Genomic DNA, 22,561 nt, shown 5'->3' with positions numbered 1-22,561 from the left:
TGTTTTTGTTTTTGTTTTTTTTGTTTGTTTGTTTGTTTTGTGTTTTTTTTTTTTTTTTTGCGTCTGGCCAAATGTTACAGGATGCGTGATTAATCTGACTTTACGGTAAGGAGCATTTGATATCTAATAAGCACGCAATCATTCAGCCGTCTGAGTAATCAATACATTCATCGGGTTTTTATTTATAATATATTGAGTCAAGCTAAGTTTATTCTATTTCAACAAACGAACATTAGGCTGTACCCTCGTAATGTGCGTTGAATTTTTATAGCGGTAAACTGTCGACATTATTTATTAAACAGAACCAAGTCCTTGTTTGGATGATTGTATTGTCCGGTTTGTGTGGAAAAACTGACGTGTTTTAGTATGGGTTCCGGAGTCTCCACCATGCCTTTCGGAAACACTCACAACCAGCTGAAGATGAAGTACTCGTCTGAAGCAGAGTATCCCGACCTGACCAAGCACAACAACCACATGGCCAAAGTGCTCACCACTGATTTATACGAGCGCCTGCGCAGTAAACAGACACCGAGTGGCTTCACGCTGGATGATGTGATTCAGACTGGAGTCGATAACCCAGGTAAAGCTGCTTAAATGGCTTTTACCCGAACACAAAGCTGAAACCATCTGCTCCTAAGCATCACAGTTTAATAAAGAGTGCATAACTCCCTTTTTAGGTCCTTTATCCCAACAATGCAGGTTCAGCCCAATAGATGGAGCTCTTCATGGTCTGTATCAGGTGTGTAGGGAGTAGGGAAAGTTACTGGAATTGGAAACCAGTGTCTCGCATTACAAAATCCAAAAAGATTCAACTCTAATATTAAAGTTGATTGTCCCGGTGGCGTGTTGGCCGAACACTTCACATAGTTTGTTTTAGAGCTAGGCTTACCCAGACCGGTTTCAGATTGTGAATACACATTGATGATGATCTATAACAGATCTATAACTACTAAATCCATAAAAGGCATGCTGTACTGGAACCTGGCTGAGTTAAAGAAAGAAAGAAAGAAAGAAAGAAAGAAAGAAAGAAAGAAAGAAAGAAAGAAAGGAAGACACGAGTAAAGGCCTTATTATTAGTCTTGGCTCTCCAGCAGTAGTAGAGTGTTGCAGATAAAATCTGATTGAGTTATAGTAAGAAACACTTTTTATGACTCCAGGATGATTACTCTCTGTATTGTGAGATGAATTCCAGATGACTTCTCCCTAGACTGTGTTCTTGTGTTTTGTCTTGTAGTTGTGTAGCAAGCAAAAAAAAATAAAAAATTAGCTCTTACCATCAATAAAATCTCTGCTGAGGATGAATACCCAGACCTCAGCCAGCACAGCAACCATATGGGCCAAAGTTTTGACAGTGGATATGTGTACAAGAAGCTCCATGAGCATTCCACTCCCAGTGGCTTCACCATACATAGCCATTCAAACTGGTAGATAATCCTGGTAGAACACACTCCGGTTAGAATAAGTCTTTCTGTTTTCACAAAAAGAAGTGAATCAGAGTCCAGGACTGAATATCATCTTCAGTGAAGAGGGTTGTTGTTTTTTATTTTTTTCTTCCAGTGAAAGCTTAAATTAGATTAGCAAGAAAATGTTTTTTTTCCAGTCATAATATTTTTCACATTGGTGTAATTGTGCCTTGTGTACTCTAGTGTTTTTTTTTTTGTTGTTGTTTGTTTGTTTGTTTTTTTTTGTTTGTTTTTTTTAGTGAAAAGTCATCTCTTTGTGTGTAGAGCTGATTTTTCCATTTCTCCATCCTAGGCCACCCCTTCATTATGACTGTGGGCTGTGTGGCGGGAGATGAGGAGACCTATGAGGTGTTTAAGGAGCTGCTGGACCCTGTCATCAAGGACAGACATGGTGGATACAAACCCACTGATAAACACAAAACTGACCTGAACCCAGCCAACCTCAAGGTACAGTTATGACTTGCAGTGTGCCAGCTAATGCGGCATGTGCAAGCTTCTTGATTATAGGCTTTACTAGTTGAAGTAAGATAAGTTAAGATATGATAAGATAACCTTTATTGATGTCACACTGGGGAAATTCTCTCGTTACAGCAGCTCAATTACACAAAAAACTGATAGGAAAGAATACACATTAAATAGGAACAGAATTGAAATAAAGTATCTAAAAATATTTATATATACAATAGGAATAGAAAAATAAGAATTAAATTAGTAAAAATAATAATAATAATAATGGTAATATGTACACTATGGACACCTCAATGCATGTGTATAATTTGAATATGTGCAGATGTGTATCACCTTGTTTATATACATGAGTGAGGGGAAATATGCTAAAACTTAGCCAAAAAGATCAGAGCTGCTGCAACAGGCTGCCACTCGCGCAGCGCCCCCCAACGAAAAAATATATAAACATATATATTAGTATTCATGCTAATTAATTTCTTTGTGAAGGGTGGGGATGATCTGGATCCCGACTACGTGCTGAGTTCTCGTGTGCGAACAGGCCGGAGCATTCGTGGATTTTGCCTGCCACCACACTGCAGTCGTGGCGAGAGGAGAGCTGTTGAAAAACTCTCTGTGGAAGGTATAGTTCTACAGCAGGGTAGGACTCCATCTAGTGGCAATCTTCTGGGCATGTGGGGAAGCTAAGGGTGCAAGTTATGATTTGAGAACTTTCAGAGGTTGTAGCAAATTTCTACGAATGAAATGTGGAAATACTGGCACTAATCCAAGTTACTTTCATTGTTGCACTTCAAGTCCTATCCACAGTGAATATCTGAAATTTCTATGAATAAACAAACTGCTAGATTCAAATTTTTAATAGTACATACAGTGAGGGAAAAAAGTATTTGATCCCCTGCTGATTTTGTACGTTTGCCCACTGACAAAGAAATGATCAGTCTATAATTTTAATGGTAGTTGTATTTGAACAGTGAGAGACAGAATAACAACAAAAAAATCCAGAAAAACGCATGTCAAAAATGTTATAAATTAATTTGCATTTTAATGAGGGAAAAAAGTATTTGACCCCCTCTCAGTCAGAAAGATTTCTGGCTCCCAGGTGTCTTTTATACAGGTAATGAGCTGAGATTAGGAGCACACTCTTAAAGGGAGTGCTCCTAATATCAGTTAAAAGACCTGTATAAAAGACACCTGTCCACAGAAGCAATCAATCAGTCAGATTCCAAACTCTCCACCATGGCCAAGACCAAAGAGCTCTCCAAGGATGTCAGGGACAAGATTGTAGACCTACACAAGTCTGGAATGGGCTACAAGACCATTGCCAAAGCAGCTTGGTAAGCGGGGGACAACAGTTGGTGCGATTATTCGCAAATGGAAGAAGCACAAAAGAACTGTCAATCTCCCTCGGCCTGGGGCTCCATGCAAGATCTCACCTCGTGGAGTTGCATTGATCATGAGAACAGTGAGGAATCAGCCCAGAACTACACAGGAGGATCTTGTCAATGATCTCAAGGCAGCTGGGACCATAGTCACCAAGAAAACAATTGGTAACACACTACGCCGTGAAGGACTGAAATCCTACAGCGCGCGCAAGGTCCGCTGCTCAAGAAAGCACATATACATGCCCGTCTGAAGTTTGCCAATGAACATCTGAATGATTCAGAGGACAACTGGGAGAAAATGTTGTGGTCAGATGAGACCAAAATGGAGCTCTTTGGCATCAACTCAACTCGCCGTATTTGGAGGAGGAGGAATGCTGCCTATGACCCCAAGAACACCATCCCCACCGTCAAACATGGAGGTGGAAACATTATGCTTTGGGGGTTTTTTTCTGCTAAGGGGACAGGGCAACTTCACCGCATCAAAGGGACGATGGACGGGGCCATGTACCGTCAAATCTTGGGTGAAAACCTCCTTCCCTCAGACAGGGCATTGAAAATGGGTCGTGGATGGATATTCCAGCATGACAATGCCCCAAAACACACGGCCAAGGCAACAAAGGAGTGGCTCAAGAAGAAGCACATTAAGGTCCTGGAGTGACCTAGGCAGTCTCCAGACCTAAATCCCATAGAAAATCTGTGGAGAGAGCTGAAGGTTCGAGTTGCCAAACGTCAGCCTCGAAACCTTAATGACTTGGAGAAGATCTGCAAAGAGGAGTGGGACAAAATCCCTCCTGAGATGTGTGCAAACCTGGTGGCCAACTACAAGAAACGTCTGACATCTGTGATTGCCAACAAGGATTTTTAAACCAAGTACTAAGTCATGTTTTGCAGAGGGGTCAAATACTTATTTCAATCATTAAAATGCAAATTAATTTATAACATTTTTGACATGCGTTTTTCTGGATTTTTTTGTTGTTATTCTGTCTCTCACTGTTCAAATAAATCTACCATTAAAGTTATAGACGGATCATTTCTTTGTCAGTGGGCAAACGTGCAAAATCAGCAGGGGATCAAATACTTTTTTCCCTCACTGTATGCACCACGTTCTTACACATTGCACCATTTTGAGCATAAACCTACAAATTCATATGGGTATGCCAAGACCCATTTTAAAACCGGCACAACCATCAATCAGTTACTAATTTAACCTTCACTTTGCTTTTGATTGCTACCCCAGTGGTTGCTGGGGTTTTTTTTTTTATTATTATTATTTATTTATTTTTCCAGTTCTCCCCTTGTGATTGTTGCAATGCTCTTGAGTTGAGATGTTGCATAGAACAAATCAGGTTTCTGTGAATTTTATGTATTTTGAGCTTTATTTACCAAGCGGTCATGAATGATGCTTACAGCTGAAACCACCTGACTAAAAAGTAAATTTCAGTATTTATTGGGGATAATAAACCACATCTTTTGCAACTAACTTTTTTTTTTTTTTTTTTTTTAAATCTGTTATGGTGATTAAGCTACAGAATGTATATAATCTCTTACTTTTCCCAATATAATTTTTATTATTATTATTTATTTATTTATTAAAAGGTTGTTGCTGTAAAAGATAGTAATGCATACCCATTGCTGTAATAGCAAAAGGGAAATGTTTCAAATTTACTATGTGCTGAATTTTTCTGTCTGTTTTGTAGCTTTAGGTGCCCTGAGTGGAGATCTGAAAGGGAAATACTATTCTCTGAAAAATATGTCAGAAGCAGAACAGCAGCAGCTGATTGATGACCACTTCCTCTTTGACAAGCCTGTGTCTCCCCTGCTGTTGGCCTCTGGAATGGCCCGTGATTGGCCTGATGCCAGGGGAATATGGTAAGTGTTGGAGCACCCACAAAACAGCATTTGTACTGGGGTTCCACTACTTATGTGAAGGTAGAATTTCCAAAACATACACTAATATGCTTTATATCCTATAAACATATCTGCGCACACCTAGTATTTAATTCTACATTTATGTGCGGACGTATGATCGTGTGAGATTTAAGTTCAAAAAGTATTTTTTTTAAAAATCCTACATTTTAATGAAATTGCGCATTGATTGCTCATAAAACTGAGGGCTCATGTTTACAGAGAATACAGACTCTGTTTAAAAAATAAAAATATATATATAATATAATAATTAGTCGATCAGATGTTTAGTTCTGTTTAGGCAAAGAATTATCAACGAGCTGCAAAATGAGACATAATTTTTACAAATATATATATGTATACATATATATACACACACACACACACACGTACATACGTACATATATATATATACATGTATAACTACATTACACACACGGTTCCCTCCACTAATATTAGCACCCTTGATAAATATCAGCAAAGAAGGCTGTGAAAAATTGTCTTTATTGTTGAACCTTTGTTTAAAAATAAATAAATAATTAAAACACTCATGGATATCAAACAATTGGAAACAAAACAGGTTTATCAAAAAGAAAGTGTGCAACAATTATTGGCATCCTTTTTCAATACTTTGCGCTACCTCCCTTTGCCAAGATAACAGCTCTGAGTCTTCTCCTATAATGCCTAATGAGGTTGGAGAATACATGGCAAGAGATCTGAGACCATTCCTCCATACAGAATCTCTCCAGATCCTTCAAATTTCCAGGTCCACCTTGGTGGGCTCTCCTCTTCAGTTCAGCCCACAGGTTTTCTATGAGTTTCACGTTGGCGGACTGGGATGGCCATGGCAGGACCCTGATTTTTTGAACAGTATTCTATTTTTGTGTTGATCTTGATGTATGTTTTGGATCATTGTCCTGCTGGAAGATCCAACCACGACCCATTTGAAGCTTTCTGAAGAGGCAGTCGGGTTTTCATTTAGTATCTGTTGATATTTGATCGTCCATGATGCCGTGCATCCTAACAAAATGTCCAGGTCCTCTGGCAGAAAAACAACCCAAAACATTAAAGATCCACCACCATATTTAACCATGGGCATGAGGTACTTTTCCATATGGCTGCCTCTTTGTGTGCAGCAAAACCACCTCTGGTGTTTATTGCCAAAAAGCTCTATTTTGGTTTCATCTGACCATAGAACTCAATTCCATTTGAAGTTCCAGTAGTGTCTGGCAAACTGAAGATGCTTGAGTTTGTTTTTAGATGCAAGTAGAAGCTTCTTTTTTCTGTCTTTTTTTCCTCTCCCACCTTAAAACCCTTCCAAACAACTGGTGGTGAAGTAGGTGACTTTAGATTGTAGTTTTGGAGATTTTCTGACCCCAAGATGCAACTAACTTCTGCAGTTCTCCAGCTGTGGTCCTTGGAGACTTTTTGGCCACTCGAACATCTTCAGTGTGTTGAGACAATACACTCATCCAATTCCAGGTTGATTCATAACATTTCCAGTTGACTGGAACTTCTTAATTATTGCCCTGATGGTGGAAATGGGCATTTTCAATGCTTGTGCTATTTTCTTATAGCCACTTCCCATTTTGTGAAGCGCAACAACCTTTTTCTGTGTGTATGCTTGTGTGTTTGTCTTTACATAGGACTGACAGGATGCAGGTACTATTAGACACTAATAATACTATTTGAATATTGCCACTGAGTGGTGGATATTAAATGTCTGTTAGTGGTAATATTGTGCTTTACAGTTAATGTGTGTCATGACAAATAGAGTGGGTTTACATGGATTCTATGTCTCTACCAATATTATAGATGCTAACACTTATGAACTAAAGGAAATGCTGCTTCCCTGACTACTGTGAACAGTAGTACTTACTGGTACTGAGGGCAGCAGCCCTGGTTTACACCACTGGGCATTTATGGTGCTTGTGGGGGGGAATGGTTCAATTCACTAATCATATTCACAGGAGTGACATTTGAGCTATGCTGACAGTTTTAGAGCTACGTTTATGAATTGAGTAAAGTTGTTCAAGTTCTTAGCAATACTACTTGGCCTTCTGGTAGCCCCTACTACACTGGAGACTGTGTGCTAACTTGTTGTCCCAGTTTAGTGGTCATGTTCATATCATTTCTCTATACAAAGAACTATTCACACCACATGACTAGGATCATTTTTGAATGGCTTTAAAAAAAAGTTCAATTAAGTAATCATTCCTTTTAATGTTTTTCAGGCACAATGTCAACAAAACATTCCTCGTGTGGGTGAATGAAGAGGATCACTTGCGTGTCATCTCCATGCAGAAAGGTGGCAACATGAAAGAAGTGTTTACTCGTTTCTGCACAGGCCTCACCAAGGTAATCTGCTCATCAACATTTCAAGAGTGATTTAAAGTTGTTCAGGAGAAATTGTGAGTCTAATGAACTGTGCTGTAAATTACTGCTGCTTATTGTCTCGTACCCTTTTCAGATTGAGGAGCTGTTTAAGAGCAAGGGACATGCGTTCATGTGGAACGAGCACCTGGGCTATGTCCTCACCTGCCCGTCTAACCTGGGTACAGGGCTGCGTGGAGGTGTGCATGTCAAACTCCCGAATATGAGCAAGCACAAAAAGTTTGAGGAGGTGCTCAAGAGATTACGTCTGCAGAAGCGTGGAACAGGTAAATGTTACAAATGACCCATAAAAGACAGCAAGCTGTTTGTCTGAAGCACAGTGCTGCCATCTATAGGCTGTTGGTAGTGAATATAAGTTGACTGTTCTGGCACTAATGCTGTATTCAATGTGTCAGGTGGTGTGGACACTGCTGCAGTGGGCGGTGTGTTTGATATCTCTAATGCTGACCGGCTGGGCTTCTCTGAGGTGGAGCTCGTTCAGATGGTGGTAGATGGAGTCAAGCTGCTGGTGGAGATGGAGAAGCAATTGGAGAAAGGCCAGGCCATTGATGACCTCATACCTGTTCAAAAGTAACTCCAGTAACTATCTTTCTACCTCACTCATCCAAAATTCCCCTCTTCATTCCCCCCACCACATCCCACTCCTATGAGATTATTAAACGGATGTATATTATATTTAAGATGCCCTTAATATGGTGACAAATGAATTAAATGTTCTGGCAGTTTACACTTGTCTATTGTACTGTCTCAAAAATCAGTAGTGGTTGAAGCCATAACATATGGACCTGTTAAATGGTATAAAATCTAACTATTGTCTGCAATTGTTTTAAAGTTAAAGCTCAAACAAACACAATTGTATTTATCATAAATCAGCATTCACGTTATCAATTGTTTAACATAAGGTATCTAAAGTGTTCAGAACATTTGTTATTCTGGGACGATGTTGGGCAATCCCCTCGGTGTACTCTTGCTTTGAGTGCGCTTGTCTGTCTTCCCACAACCAAGTCAAGCTATGTATTTTATATTCACAACTATGGGATATACCCGTGCACTTTTTAGAAGAAAGGATGGTTTATGAATGAGTAATGAGTGTAGACTGAAAGAACAATTTAAACTAGCAAATAAAGCCAGTCATGTACAGCTGCTTTAATAGAATCCATAACGATGCGCAATTACAAGTAGCTCTTTAAAATAGTAGAGCTCTTGAGAATATGAGGAATGGCAACAATATAATAACTAAAATCAAAAGGTGCATTATTTACACATGGGTAATGGGCATAAAATAAATAAAACTTTTCACTCCGGTCTTGCAGCATTCACACAGTGAAAGTGAACTCAAACTGGGTCGCTGGATCACATTCAATTACAAGCACAAAACCTTGAGAACAAACCTGACTGAGGTGCAGAATAACTGAAGCAATTTAAAAGCATTTTGGCTCTTCAAAGATTTTACATAGCCTTTACACACAGGCTGCTCAAAACACCAAATACCTACAGCATTAACACTGTCTGAAGAGGAATAAAGTATATCTCTGGTTTTACATTTTTATCTTGACATTGTCACTCTGTAAGGGATATAGAGTGCATGTGCCTAGGCATGCACATTCTTGAGCAAAAGATTAAAATAAATTCTCTTTTACAGTGTTTAACAACTTGTGACACTTAAATTATTGCTTTTAGCAATGTTAAAGTCTATACACTTGAAATACATAGGGTAAGTGGTTTGTTAAACCCATACATTTTGCAACTGCTACGTTTGTGATTGTACAGCTTTGTTTCTCTATATAGGATTTAAGTTTCATTTTTCTTCTACATGAATAGATTATAGACATTCATAGCTTGAGCTCAGTGGCAACTTTAGAAGCAATGTTTTTAAAAGCGATTGATGTCCCAGATACCCTCTTAAAACGGATATCGTTGAGTGAGAGGTGGGGCAGTTTGCAGACCTCCATCTCTCACTGGACAAGGCTGTCAGCTTGTCCATCACCATGGACACAGAGAAGCAGGAAGTGTTCATGCTGTTCATAGTCGCCGTTGTTGGCGTCTAGAACTTTGCAGATTTCGTTCATGATGGCGGCTGGCTCCATGCTGCTGGTGGTGTTCATACTCCAGGTGAAACGGAGAGAGTGGGGTTTCCCATCTTTTCCATCTTTCCCTTCATCTTTTTGCTGATCCCCAGGTACATGACTACTGAGAGAAAGAAACAACAATGTAAGAAGAGAATATGCCAAGAGAAATGGGTGGAAAAGAAAGAAAAAAGGATTGGTTGGGTTGGGTTGGGTGATATGGCAAAATTATTTTTGCAATGTTTGCAGACATTTTTATGCAATATAATCATGACATTATGGGCTAACAAAACAATAATTAGGAAAAAATAAAAATCGGTGTCTCCTGTGACATTTTGTGTAATCTTATTTTATTTAACAGAAAAGGAGGAAACATTCAGTACTAAAATATATTTTTATTGTTCAGTGAACTACGTGTTATGAGTTGATTAGTTTATCAGTCAATATTATTTTTCTCCCCAAAACCAAAGCGTATTGTGTATCTTCACCCAAGTCCTACTTCTAGTAATAAATGATATATTACATATTTGAAGGGAAAGGGACATAGTAAATCCACAGAACAGTAAATTAAATACATATATTAGACAGCAACCCACAACTGTTTAAGCATGCAAACCCCACAACAACCCACATTACAAAATAATCAAACAGTAATCACACCAGTACATAAAAAGCCACATGCAATTGAAATGACCATAATGAGACTGTACTAGTTCTGTTTCCAGAAGTGCAAAGGTCTCACAGGCCCCATTAATGACCATTCAAGCATGATGTGATAATACACTATGGGTCAAGTCAGACACAATTGAGTTAGAGATCAAACATATATGAACCAAGTGGAGGGTAGAGGATCTCAGAAACTCCTCATCTTGTGCCCTCAAATCTCCCGCTTCTCTCAAACTCGGTTGAGACTCTGTTATTTGATTAGAAAACAAAAAGGAAGGAAAGAAGGACAGCACATTTGAGCTAAGTGTAACATCATTGGTTAGAGTAGGGGAAAAAGGAAAATGAGAGGAGGAGGGATTGCAATGAAAGTGAAAAGGAAGAAGAGTAAAATATCCAAATGTACAGAAGCTATATATCAGATGGCAGTGGACATTTCTGACAATAGAGTCATAATTTTCCTGAGCTACCATGCTTCTCTCATAACGTTGAGAGAGTTGCCTGATCTAAAGGCATGTTGTGAGGAACCTATTTACATATACACTGTGGGGCCAAAAGTATGTGGTGCTTCCGAGTGCTGAAGCTCTATAATGGAAACATGTTCTCTAGAATGATGAATCATGCTTAACTATCTAGCAGTCTGATGGTGGATGCCGGGAAAACACTACCTACTCGAATGCATAGTGCCAACAGTGATGCTGGAGGAGGGATAATGGTCTGTTTTTCAGGGTTTGGGCTAGGCCACTTAATTGCTAATGTTAATGTTACAACATGCAAAAATATTTTAGACAGTTGCATGCTTCCAACTTTGTGTCAACAGTTTGGGGGAAGACCTTTTCCTGTTCCAGCATGACTGCCCCTATGCACAAAGCTAAGTCCATTGAGACATGGTGTGATGAGTTTGGTGTGTGGAGGAACTCCAGTGGCCTGCACAGCGCCGTGAGCTCAACCCCACTGAACAGCTTTGGGATTAATGTCGGCTGCGAGCCAGGCCTTCTCGTACAACATTAGTGCCAGACCTCACGAATGAACTTTTTACTGAATGGACATAAATTCCCACTGACACGACAAAATCCTGCAGAAAGCCTTCCCAGAAGAGTGGAGGCTGTTACAGCTGCAAACGGGGGCCAACTCCATATTAACACCCATGGATTTGAAGCTCATATAGATGTGATGATCAGGTGTCCACATACTTTTTGGCCACGTAGGGTATATAGCATGTTTATGCTCTACACATGTAAGAGTGTGTGTTTGCTGTATTTGTGAAAATGAACAGCCCTTCCACCAAACCATTTCCTGACACACATACACGTAAGCCATATAGTGTACATACACACACTCACACAGAATATTGTTGAGTGGTTTTTAATTAGCCCTTCCTCTAGACACTCTCCATCTGTACATTCCTACAACTCCTTATAGCTTCTTCTCCTGAATATGCACCAAAAAAAAAAAAAAAAAGATTTGTAATGATATTGAAGATATTTTAAAAGAATGGTAAGCGATTAGAGTATGCAGAGGCCAAATAGCCTTTGTAAAGCCACGTTTCCAGAAGGTGAAAGATGATGAAGAGGAGGATGGGAAGGACAGAATAAAACTTGGTAATGAAAATTGCTAAATTGTTTAGCATACCCTATAAAAATAACAAAACAACAAACAAAAAATAAGCTACATATGCTGGTGAGTGAAGACGAACAGATGAGTGATAGAGGCAAAGTGAAAACAAAGTAAGTAAGTAAGTAAGTAAAATTTATTTATATAGCACGTTTCACACAGCAAAGCTGACCAAAGTGCTGCACAGAGTAAAGAAAGTAACATAGAAACAGAATTAGACCAAATAAAAACAGACAATAGACAATAGAAAAAAATTATTAAAAATTTGTTTAAACAATTAAAAATTTGATCAAAAAGCCTGGCAGAAGAGATATGTTTTAAGCCTATTTTTAAAAGTGGTAATAGAAGGTGCAAGGCAGATGTCCAGTGGCAGTTGATTCCATAGATGGGGGGCAGCAACAGCAAAGTTAGTGATTTTGCTTAGTGATGATACATTTTATAAGCCTGGCGCCACTGATTCAATGATAATTATTGGTACGAGCTGTGTAATAGAGAGTCACACTGTATAAGACGGTCTACTAAAAGACTAAATCCAAATAGACATGCACATCTGTCATTTCAAAACTCCAGTCCTTGACTCAGTAACTGACTCACACACGACACTGGTGAGTTTAATGGCGTAAGTGAACCTCACACTGTGGCACTCGCTAGGAAAAAGCCATCTGAAATGTAAAAATGGCTCGCATGTCACGTACCAATGACGTACCTTTTTCAAATGATGCCAAAAGTGTTACCTGAAAACGTCCAAACGATTTTCGCAAAGCTAATGCTCACCGTTCCTGTTTCAGAAGTCTAACGCACTTACATAGAAAGGAGTTATTTTGGGGATGACTCATTCTAGCTAAAACCATCACAAACATAGTTGATATGTCCACACTGCTGGTAACAAAGTCATCTAATTAATTAGCCCCAGGCTAATGACTGTCTAATACTAATTAACTTTAGGAGCCCTGACATCCTACTTATTACAATATACACTCACCACTTTATTAGGAACACCTCCACACCTGCTCATTTATATAATTATCCAATTTAGCTGCTGCCAGGTAACTGCCTAACTCCAAATAATCTAGCATATTTACATGACCAGTAAACGTTTTAGCCCTTAAGGTGTAAGAAATCATGACCTTCAGAGGAATCAGATGAAGTCCTGTACAGTCCAAAAAGAAAAGAAAAAAAAAGGTCCTTAATCATTTACTATTAACAGGGGAACAAAAATAAATAAATATAAAACAAATAAAATAAATCAAAAAGCTGATAGCTCACATGATTGCAACTTTACTGATCCATGACCATTTCATGACCAGTTCGACTAGGTGTCAGGTATGATGTACACCTTTTAAATTTTTTATATTTACTAAAATAAGCTATTAAATCATATGCAAATTTGATATGAATGGACCCATATACAAAATATACCATAATTTAAAGCTCAATAGCATTTGAAGGGAATGATGTACAGTCACAAAACCAACTGTAAAGTGTTTGACGGGGTGTCAGGTATGATGCACACCTTTTAGATTTTTGATATTTAACCCTACAATGCATGGAATGACAGGGAATAACAGGGAAGATGAGGCTGGAGACAGGAACACTGCAGATGAAGATGAGGATGAAGATGAAAGTTCAGGGCACAATAAGCAGAATGGTACAGAGGAAAGTAAGGACCAGGATTATTCTTGTGACAGGGAAGTTGAGGGCTCAAAAGGTTGACTGGAAGTGCTGCCTACGTAAATAATTTTGAATTCCTGTGGCTCCCATCCACAATCCAAACATGTACATAAATAAACAAAAAGAAAACAAATAAAAATGTTTGAAATATTAAAATATTCATGTATTATCAGTTCTTTTAATTATTTCACTAATAGGACATCTATTTTTTTAAGAAAACCATTCAATCCAGTACGGGTCATTTTGATCCAATTTACGCATTCGTGAAGGTTTTTTTAGTTCGTGCAATGTAGGGTTAAATGTCAAAAATCTAAAAGGTGCGTGTCATACCTGACACCTAGTCGAACATTTTACAGTTGATTTTGTGACTGTACATCATTCCCTTCAAATGCTATTGAGCCTTAAATTATGGTATATTTTGTGTATGGGCCCGTTCGGTAGTGAAATTCATATCTAATTTACATATGATTTAATAGCTTATTTTAATAAATATCACAAATCTAAAAGGTGTGTGTTATAGCTGACACCTACAGAAACACTTTACAGTTGATTATATGACTGTAAGTCATTCCCTTCAAATGCTATTGAAGTTAGAATCGTGTTTAACAATGTCGTATGTAACTTTAGAGACAGTCCCTTAATTTCTGCAGAACTGTGAATATCGAACGTCCAATGTCAAGCCAACTTTAGGCTAGTGTCATACTGAGTAGTATTCTGCTGTAAAACTGTATTTTGAGTTAAAGATTCCAATGGTTACAGAGCTAGAGCTAGTAAAAATCTGGGGAAAAGCCTACTTTATTCATGCATTTTGAGAATTGAACATATATAATATAGGCATAACATATAATAAAAATTGACAGTATTTTACAGTAATGATGTTTATGATTGGCATATAATAGCTTATGCTGGTCAATGCGGTCTAAAATGTTACTACATTTGATATTGGCTCCAATCTCCAAACTCACCTGGCTGTATTTTTTTTTTAGTAATCCTGAAGACCTTGGTTGTCTTATTCAGGTGTGTTTGATTATGGTTAGAGATAAACTCTGCAGGAGAGTGGACCACAAGGGCCAGATTTGAAGAACCTTGATCTATCATGTTGGTACAGGTGCACAATTGGTATGACTCAGTGACTTACTGCTTTTATCTCAGGAGAAACTGATCTGTTCTGTACTGGGAAATGGGCTAAAATTCCCCCAAGCCGACGTGCAGGACTGATCAACAGTTACCGGAAACGTTTAGTTGCAGTTACTGCTGCACAAGGGGGTCACACCAGATACTGAAAGCAAAGGTTCACATAATTTTGCCATTCACAGACATGTAATATTGGATCATTTTCCTCAATAAATAAATGACCAAGTATAATATTTTTTGTTTCATTTGTTTAATTTATTTATAATTTCATTGAACTACTTTGAGGACTTTCGTTGATGTTTTAGATCATATATATGCAGAGATATAGAAAATAATAAAGGGTTCACAAACTTATAGAGAATACAGAGACTATAGAATGGCAACTGTGGCACAATTTGAGACATAAAAAATTACCACTGGTAACTACCAAATTGACATACTTGCTGCTTCAAATTTTACATTCCTTTGACCAAGTTTGTGGACCTCCACAGTTTGTGTTTAAGCATCATTGAGCTCATTGCAACTGAAGTTATTGTCTGCAATCATGGATACCTTTGAAGTTAATTCTCACCATGCCATTCATGTTAATTAAAAAAATACACACAGAGAGCTCCACCTCTTTCTTCCCTAAAAGGAAACCCACAACGCATAAGTAGTTTTAACAGCAGGGTCAGGAAGGTTGGGAGTAAGGGGTATATGTGTTTTCACAGCAGCTGCAGTGTTGGCAACAGAGGGCCATGACAATGAAAAACTGCTCCATTACTATACAATTCAGGAAATTCCATTTAGTTTTATACATTTTATAAGTTCAGTTTTATATGTTTTAAATTCAGTTTTATAAGTTCAGAGCTTGTAACAATTGACACAGTCAGCATTATAGAAATCAGAGTTTAGATATAGATCATTAATTAACAAGCCATAGGCAACAGTGACAAAGAAACCCCCATGAGAGGACAGGAGGAAGAAACCTTAAGAGGAGCATCAAAAGAGACCATATACTCCTATGGGTGACAGAAGATAGTGGGAGTTTGATTATTACAGTATACTCATATATTAAATAAAAAATTTTTTAAAAAAATAAAAATTAAAAAAAGGCAAACAGCAGCTAATGTGTTGAAAGGATACAGAATGCATGGTATGAGCATACTGTGAATGTCTGTGAGTCCAGAGATGAGGTGAGCATACATTTACTGCAGCATTTATTCACTGCAGTTGGAAGTTTTTAACTATAATGCAGGTCTCTAGGGTATCCAGGTGCAAGCCAATCATCCGATCTGAATCACAAGTTCAAATAGCTTCAAGACAACAAAGCAGGAGAAGCAGAGCAGGAGAGGTGTATTAGGATGTCAAGCCGTTCCTGAGGGTTGGCGGAACCACAGCTTAACAAGAGTGTCAGGATTTTGGCACATCAGACAGCAGGAGTACATGTAAAGCTCAACTGACAGTTTACCCAGTTTACCTTACCTCTGTATCCATGAACAACCAGATCTGTATCTTTTCTGCTAGCAGAATATCTGAATAAATAAGTATGTTTCTTCCAAAACATGAAGTTTGAAATTTTGTCCTGAACATTACTTGGAAGTGCATTCCATGACTGGGAGGATACGTGTGCATTATTTTTGCATAACAGCATGGCTCAGACAGTAGTTCTGGCTGTAACATGAACAATTAGTTAATATTAATGAACTCATTCTAATACATTATAGTTATACCATGTAGTTATAGAAAAATAATACATTTTGGGGAAGTACACTTCTGCTTGCCATTGAACTGTATCACAATGTGTATTATATTCACATAAAAGCACAGTCCATCGTGTTATTCCTTACTTAATCAATATGGAATTTTACTATCCAATGTAGCCAGTATAGTGTAAATAAGATAAGAAAAACATAAGATAAGAAAAAATAAGAAAAACATGGTCAAATGTTCTAGCTCTATTAAAGACTGAAATACTTATATAATACAGTGATGTACTTTTGCCTCATATAATGCCATTATGTTTCTTAGGAACATTCTTTACAGTGTTATACATTGAGATAAAAGAAGTCTGCCCTAGTATGTTTGTGTATCTACATGGCTCGTGTTAGGCTAATGTATGATCTACCTCTGCTTACTCATGCAATGGCAAGAAGTTATATTTGGTACAGAACAAAGCATTTTGGTGTCAAGTAGACAGGCTGGGAGATTAAGTGTTAAATATTGATAGGTTCTCAGATGATGGGGAAATGCCAGCAACCAAATGGTGAATTGAAGTACACTTGTACACTAGTTAGAAAACATACTGGCTAATAAACATCCTGCTTCATAATCACACTAAGATAAAATCAGAATCTAACAGAGATCATTTACAACTTTAACCAGTGCTGTCCTAAATCTTAATTTTGCCATTTTCTGAAACATTTTATGCATATAATTACTATGCATGTATGAGCATAGCTTCCAAGCTACTACCTTGTGGGGTTGTGTGTACCCTTGAGGGCTTGGTATTGATATTTCATAAACATGTGGTGCCTTTTATGAATCTATATCTAAAAGTATTCTGCATCTTAACACTTTGAAGTGAAAAGTAAACAATGTATTAAAATTACTCTGTGCCATGTGAAAGATTGTCATAGATAGATATTATAGATTTATTGCTGATGTAAACATAATACAGCAAATGGAAGTCTATTATCAACAGAGGGAATATACAAAAGAACAACTGCAGCAGTGAGAGGATATGTAGTACAGATTACACAGAGAATGTGTCACAGAATCATCACAAAAAAGTGAAGTGCATTTACTGGAAAACCAGAGACAATTGGACAATCTATCAAACATCACATAAGCACATTTGTCAAATGTTAAATCAAGTGTTAACCAGTAAATTTATTCTTGTAGTAAGATCATAGCAAAATAAGATTTCGAACACACTGCACAGCCATTACTTATTGATATTTACTCACTCCTAATTAAGAAGTTTAAATATTTAAGGTCACAGCTTTGTTTAATGACAACACTCAAAAGACTTCTATGCTTATTTGAAACAATCAGTGTCATTCATACATATCATAATTAACAAATTTCTATTACACTAAAATCATATCCTGGTATATTATAGGAACACAATGGTGTTCCTATAATATACATCTTCACTGCTTAATGTTTGTGTTAAATCTTATTTTTCATAACTCAGAGGCGTTTTTTCATGCTGAAAAACACAACTAAGATTTGTACTTTAGCCTAATCAAGAAATAAATTTTCCATTTTGTGACTTGCTTGCTCCTGTGTGTTTGGATAAGATTACAGCATGGGACATTCAGCAGAGAAATGTACAAACTGTGAATGAGATCCAGATTCAAACAAACACATTCACTCTTTCCCTACAGTTCATGTACTTTTTTTTCCATTTATTTTCATGGCTTTCAAATGTACATGCTGTCATGCCACATTCACACTTGAGTGCTTTTGTCAACATCAGTTACTGCAACTTCACCAAGCCTCGCAATCAGCTGAGAAGCAGCGAAGGATCCAAAAAAGAATCAGACAAAGGTAGTGCTAATTTCATCACTAACATCAAGATTCAAATGTAATTATTGAACTTTGGGGGGAAAAAAATATATTTCTCAATATATACACCTGCACCAAGACAAGAAGATCGAGAATAAGACCATGACACATTCAGACATAGGCAGCTATGATAAGAGACCCTAAAATCATGACAAGTTTAGTCGCACATGTGAGGCAAATATATACTAATCTCTGTCAGTGCTTTAATGGGATAGCAACTCTCAAATTCATGCATCCTTCCTTTTAATGATCAGAGGGCCCACATTGTCTCCAGTCTCTTGATTGTGTTTTGCATGAGCACCATCACAGTATGGAAACTGAAAAACAAACACACACAAAAAAGTTCACAGTTAGTTTTTATTTTGCCAGATGTTACATATGAGGCATTTTAACTTGGTGAGTGCACATGTAACATGCAGAGAACACTATATACAGAAGTAGAAGAAACTGATAAGGAAATAAACTAAAATGAAATAAGAAAGGATCAATAATACTGAGGTATGATAAGAAGGTGGTATAATGGGTTTGAGTTACAAAGGGTATTGAATATGTATCCCTTACATACATATACAAAACGCTCCAAAAGTATTGGAACAGCAAGCCCAATTCTTTTGTTTTTGCTATACACTGACGATATTTGGGTTTGACATCAGAAGATGAATAAGATGCTAGATTAATTTCAAGTTTTATTTCCTGATCTAGATGTGTTAAATCTTCTTTGTGATGCTTTTACAGACTTGTTGCAGCTTCTTTCAGTTGTTTGTTTTGGAGGGTCTCTCCCTTCAGTCTCCTCAAAAGGAGGTGAAATGCATGCTCAGGTGGGTTAAGGTCTGGTGACTGACTTGAACAGTTTAAAACCTAACCATCATGAGTTACATCATCAACAAAGATTAGTGAGCCTGTTTCAGAAGCACCCATGCAAGCCCAAGCCATGACAACAACTCCTCCATGCTTGACCGATGAGTTTGTATGTTTTGGACCACAAGCAGATCCTTTTTCTCCACACTTTGGCCTTTCCATCACTTCGGTAGAGGTTAATCTTGCTTCCAAAACGTATTGTGGTATGACTTCTATATTTCTGCTCTCCAAGTCTTCTTCGAACAGTAGATTGTGATACCTTCACCCCTGCCCTGTGGAGGCTGTTGGTGATGTCACTGACAGTTGTTTTGGGGGGTTTTTCACAGCTCTCACTTCCTTGGCCGAACTGTTTGATGTCTGGTACTTAGTACACCAGTGGTTTCTTTCTTTTTTCGAGACAATTCAGAATGGCTTTTTCTCCCATAGTTAGCTCTGTGGTCTTCGTGTAGATTTATCCTTTTTAACAGCAAATGCAGTATTCACAGATGAATCACAGGGCTCAAACCAAAAGTAGACATTCAGAGGTATTAATTGTATAAACAATCAATCTAACAGTGATCACCTGGGCAACAAGAAATATCTGTCAGTCACATGGTCTAATACTTTTGATCACTTGAAAACCAGGTGGGTTCAAACAAAAGGTGCCATGTTCTAAGTTGTTTAAGGAGGAGGTAAAGTTGCAATGTACTTTCTAAGATACTGTATGTATGCATGCAAACACGCATTATCCTGACATAAGAGTAAAATAAGATGCATTCATTTCATAATATGCATGCATTCAACTGCTCCAAACACTTTCTAAAAGTATCTGTTTAGCCCTATTGACAGTGAAGGTGGTGTCTGTAATAAAATATTTCCTGTATGATAAAACTCTTGTATCTGGAAGGCCACTACTTATGAAGAAGCATATATTTGTCACATATACATTACAGCAAAATTCTTTTCTTTGCATATCCCAGTTTGCTAGGAAGCTGGGGTCAGATCTCATTGTCTACCATGATGCAGCACCTCTGGAGCAGATATGGTTAAGGCCTTACACAAGGGCCAAACAGTAGCAGCCTGGCAGTGATGGGGAACGAACTCCCGAGATTCTGATCAGTAACCCAGAGGTTTAACTGTTGAACCACCACTGATCAAAGCATGTGCGAATTCTTTACCTCTTTTTCTGTTTACATTTACATTAATCTACAATAACTATATTGTGGCACATGTGAATGTTCAAAGTACAAATTGTTATACTGGCTGTAAGCACCAGTATTCAAGTTAATCAATCTGTGCCTGAGCCCTTTGGTTTCTTTTCTTTTGATGTAGGATGATGTAGATGATGTAAACCATCATCCTATTATTTGTGTAGTTTTAGAAAGCTGCTGGTTTAAACTGAAGTATTATCTTTTTGGTGGAAGGTGGAGCCACACATGATTTTATGGAGATGCCAGCAATCCTGACCCTTTCTGCTCTCCGGCCCTGCCTGATCCATCCTGATGCCCTATCTCTGAATGAAACTCTCATCAACTGGAGGCTACAGCCTGGAGATTGCTTAGTATGGTACCACTTGAACTGCAATTACCACATGCAGTTTTGCACTCAGGTCTCCTTTGGTGAACAGTGGACTAGTTCAACAAACAGACTTCATGTCAAAACCATAATGCTCTTTTACTTTCACACTATCCGTCGTTACCCAGATGAGGATGGGTTCCCTTCTGAGTCTGGTTCCTCTCAAGGTTTCTTCCTCATTTCATCTTAGGGAGTTTTTCCCTTGCCACCGGCTTGCTCAATAGGGATAAATTCACACATTTAAAATCTGTATCCTGTGTTTATATGTTTCTGTAAAGCTGCTTTGAGACAATGTCCATTGTTAAAAGCGCTATTCAAAAAAAATTTAACTGAACTGAAAACAGGCTTTCAATGTATCATGCAGGCCTTGCTGGAAAACAACAGAAACCATCACAGAAATTCTAATGGTTTCCACTACAAATACCATTACAAACATTCAGCTAACTGTTAAAACCATTACTGGTCCTTAATGGTATCCACTAGACATAACATGCCACCAATAGAAGGCAAAAAAAATCACCAGTAGAGAGCCACAGGGACCATAACAGTTTCCATTAAAACTAATACAATTCCTATTATAACTATTACAACCATTACAAATTCTATGAGAGTTCCTATTGGGTTGTTTTTTCAGCAGGGGGATATTTATTGTTTTTTTTTGTTTGTTTGTTAGTTAATTTCCGTCCCCAGAACTTCTGAAAACACCCATGACTTTATAAGGCAGGTCTTGAAAACTGAGTGGACCATATTAAGCCATTTTTAGCACAACTCAGAGTCAGGTTTTTGCCTGATTTCCTATGTACAGTATTACCTTCTTAGATCTCCAACATCTGCAGTAGACAGCCTTATCACCCAGGTCCTCAATATCGAAAGCATGCACCACTTTGGGGTTGTCTTTCTGAAGGTCCAGGTTTACTTTTGGTTTCACGCATTTGGCTTTGGAAAATATTTTTTTGTGGATTAGGAAACCGATGGCCATGGCTCCAGCAGTGACGGCCAGAGCCGTGATCACTTCACCTGTAAAAAATAAATAAATAAATAAATAAATAAATAAATAAATATAATGATAATGATAATTAAAAAAAATAAATAAATAAAAATAAATAAATAAAAAAACACAACAACAGCACTGTTACGGGTTTTTCAGGTCTCTGTTATGTAAACATTAATATGCAGCTTTCCTCTTTAACCTCGCATACAGACACTATCTTGTCCTTCACTGCTCAAATAAACGAAGCACATACTGCTTTCATTTAGCGAAACTGAATAGAGTTTTACACTTGGTCACCAAACAAGCTAAGGTCAGTGAACCCATGCTAACTCGAAATTACATTTTCTATAGTAATATCCCCGATTGCTGCAGTTATTTTTGATAAAAACAAGTTGTCTACACAAGGCACACTGACACACACACAGTACATGGGAGAGACACGAGCAACGATCTTCAACATAACAGGGTCAGATCGTTATCCAAATTCTTATAGGTCATTAACAAGATACCTGTACGGTATCTGATACCTGTATTTCATATTATATAAAGATATACCGCTACATATTATGCAAACATTACCTTTAGATAAAGTTGGTGAGCTACACATGACTATGTCGAGGAATCAAGCAGCCCAGGTGACTACCAAGTGTCCTTTTTGAAAGACTTATGACCCATATTTTAAAGCTCCTCCGAGCGGTGGGTGGATAGTTCAAGCGAATCAATTCTGCACCCAAATGCGCATACGACACCAGCTCAACTGAAGTTCCCCAGCCCACTTTCTCAACAATGTTCACCAGCAAGCGAGCCAGAGTGTAGGCTGTCTCTAGAGTAAATGCGTTATACGCAACT

The 22,561-nt window shown here is 37.9% G+C and overlaps 2 protein-coding genes across 2 annotated transcripts; one reads left to right on the top strand and one right to left on the bottom strand.

Moving 5' to 3' along the window:
* The first annotated feature begins 362 nt into the window (after positions 1–362).
* Positions 363–8,291, top strand: LOC108263301 (creatine kinase B-type). Its single transcript, XM_017463970.3, has 7 exons — positions 363–580; positions 1,756–1,910; positions 2,418–2,550; positions 5,008–5,179; positions 7,450–7,573; positions 7,686–7,875; positions 8,005–8,291. Exons 1-7 carry the CDS (start codon positions 367–369, stop codon positions 8,181–8,183), a joined length of 1,167 nt encoding a protein of 388 aa, XP_017319459.1. The 5' UTR covers positions 363–366; the 3' UTR covers positions 8,184–8,291.
* Positions 8,292–17,364: 9,073 nt separating this feature from the next.
* On the bottom strand, positions 17,365–22,513 carry cisd1 (CDGSH iron sulfur domain 1). The gene is made up of 3 exons (XM_017463973.3): positions 22,292–22,513; positions 21,533–21,738; positions 17,365–18,626 (listed from the first exon to the last, which is right to left on the bottom strand). Exons 1-3 carry the CDS (start codon positions 22,317–22,319, stop codon positions 18,537–18,539), a joined length of 324 nt encoding a protein of 107 aa, XP_017319462.1. The 5' UTR covers positions 22,320–22,513; the 3' UTR covers positions 17,365–18,536.
* Positions 22,514–22,561: the final 48 nt, after the last annotated feature.

The sequence above is a fragment of the Ictalurus punctatus genome, chromosome 3, assembly GCF_001660625.3.
Source record: "Ictalurus punctatus breed USDA103 chromosome 3, Coco_2.0, whole genome shotgun sequence".
Taxonomy (NCBI): Eukaryota; Metazoa; Chordata; class Actinopteri; order Siluriformes; family Ictaluridae; genus Ictalurus; species Ictalurus punctatus.
This window is presented reverse-complemented; position numbering and strand designations above follow the sequence as displayed.

Coding starts and splice junctions, on each gene's coding strand:
- LOC108263301 (XM_017463970.3), top strand. CDS start 367: ATGGGTTCCGGAGTCTCCACCATGCCTTTCGGAAACACTCACAACCAG. Junction 581..1,755: donor GACTGGAGTCGATAACCCAG/GTAAAGCTGCTT, acceptor TCTCCATCCTAG/GCCACCCCTTCATTATGACT. Junction 2,551..5,007: donor TGAAAAACTCTCTGTGGAAG/GTATAGTTCTAC, acceptor TCTGTTTTGTAG/CTTTAGGTGCCCTGAGTGGA.
- cisd1 (XM_017463973.3), bottom strand. CDS start 22,319: ATGTGTAGCTCACCAACTTTATCTAAAG. Junction 21,739..22,291: donor CTCACCAACTTTATCTAAAG/GTAATGTTTGCA, acceptor TATTTTTTACAG/GTGAAGTGATCACGGCTCTG. Junction 18,627..21,532: donor GATGTTGGAGATCTAAGAAG/GTAATACTGTAC, acceptor TTTGTTTTTCAG/TTTCCATACTGTGATGGTGC.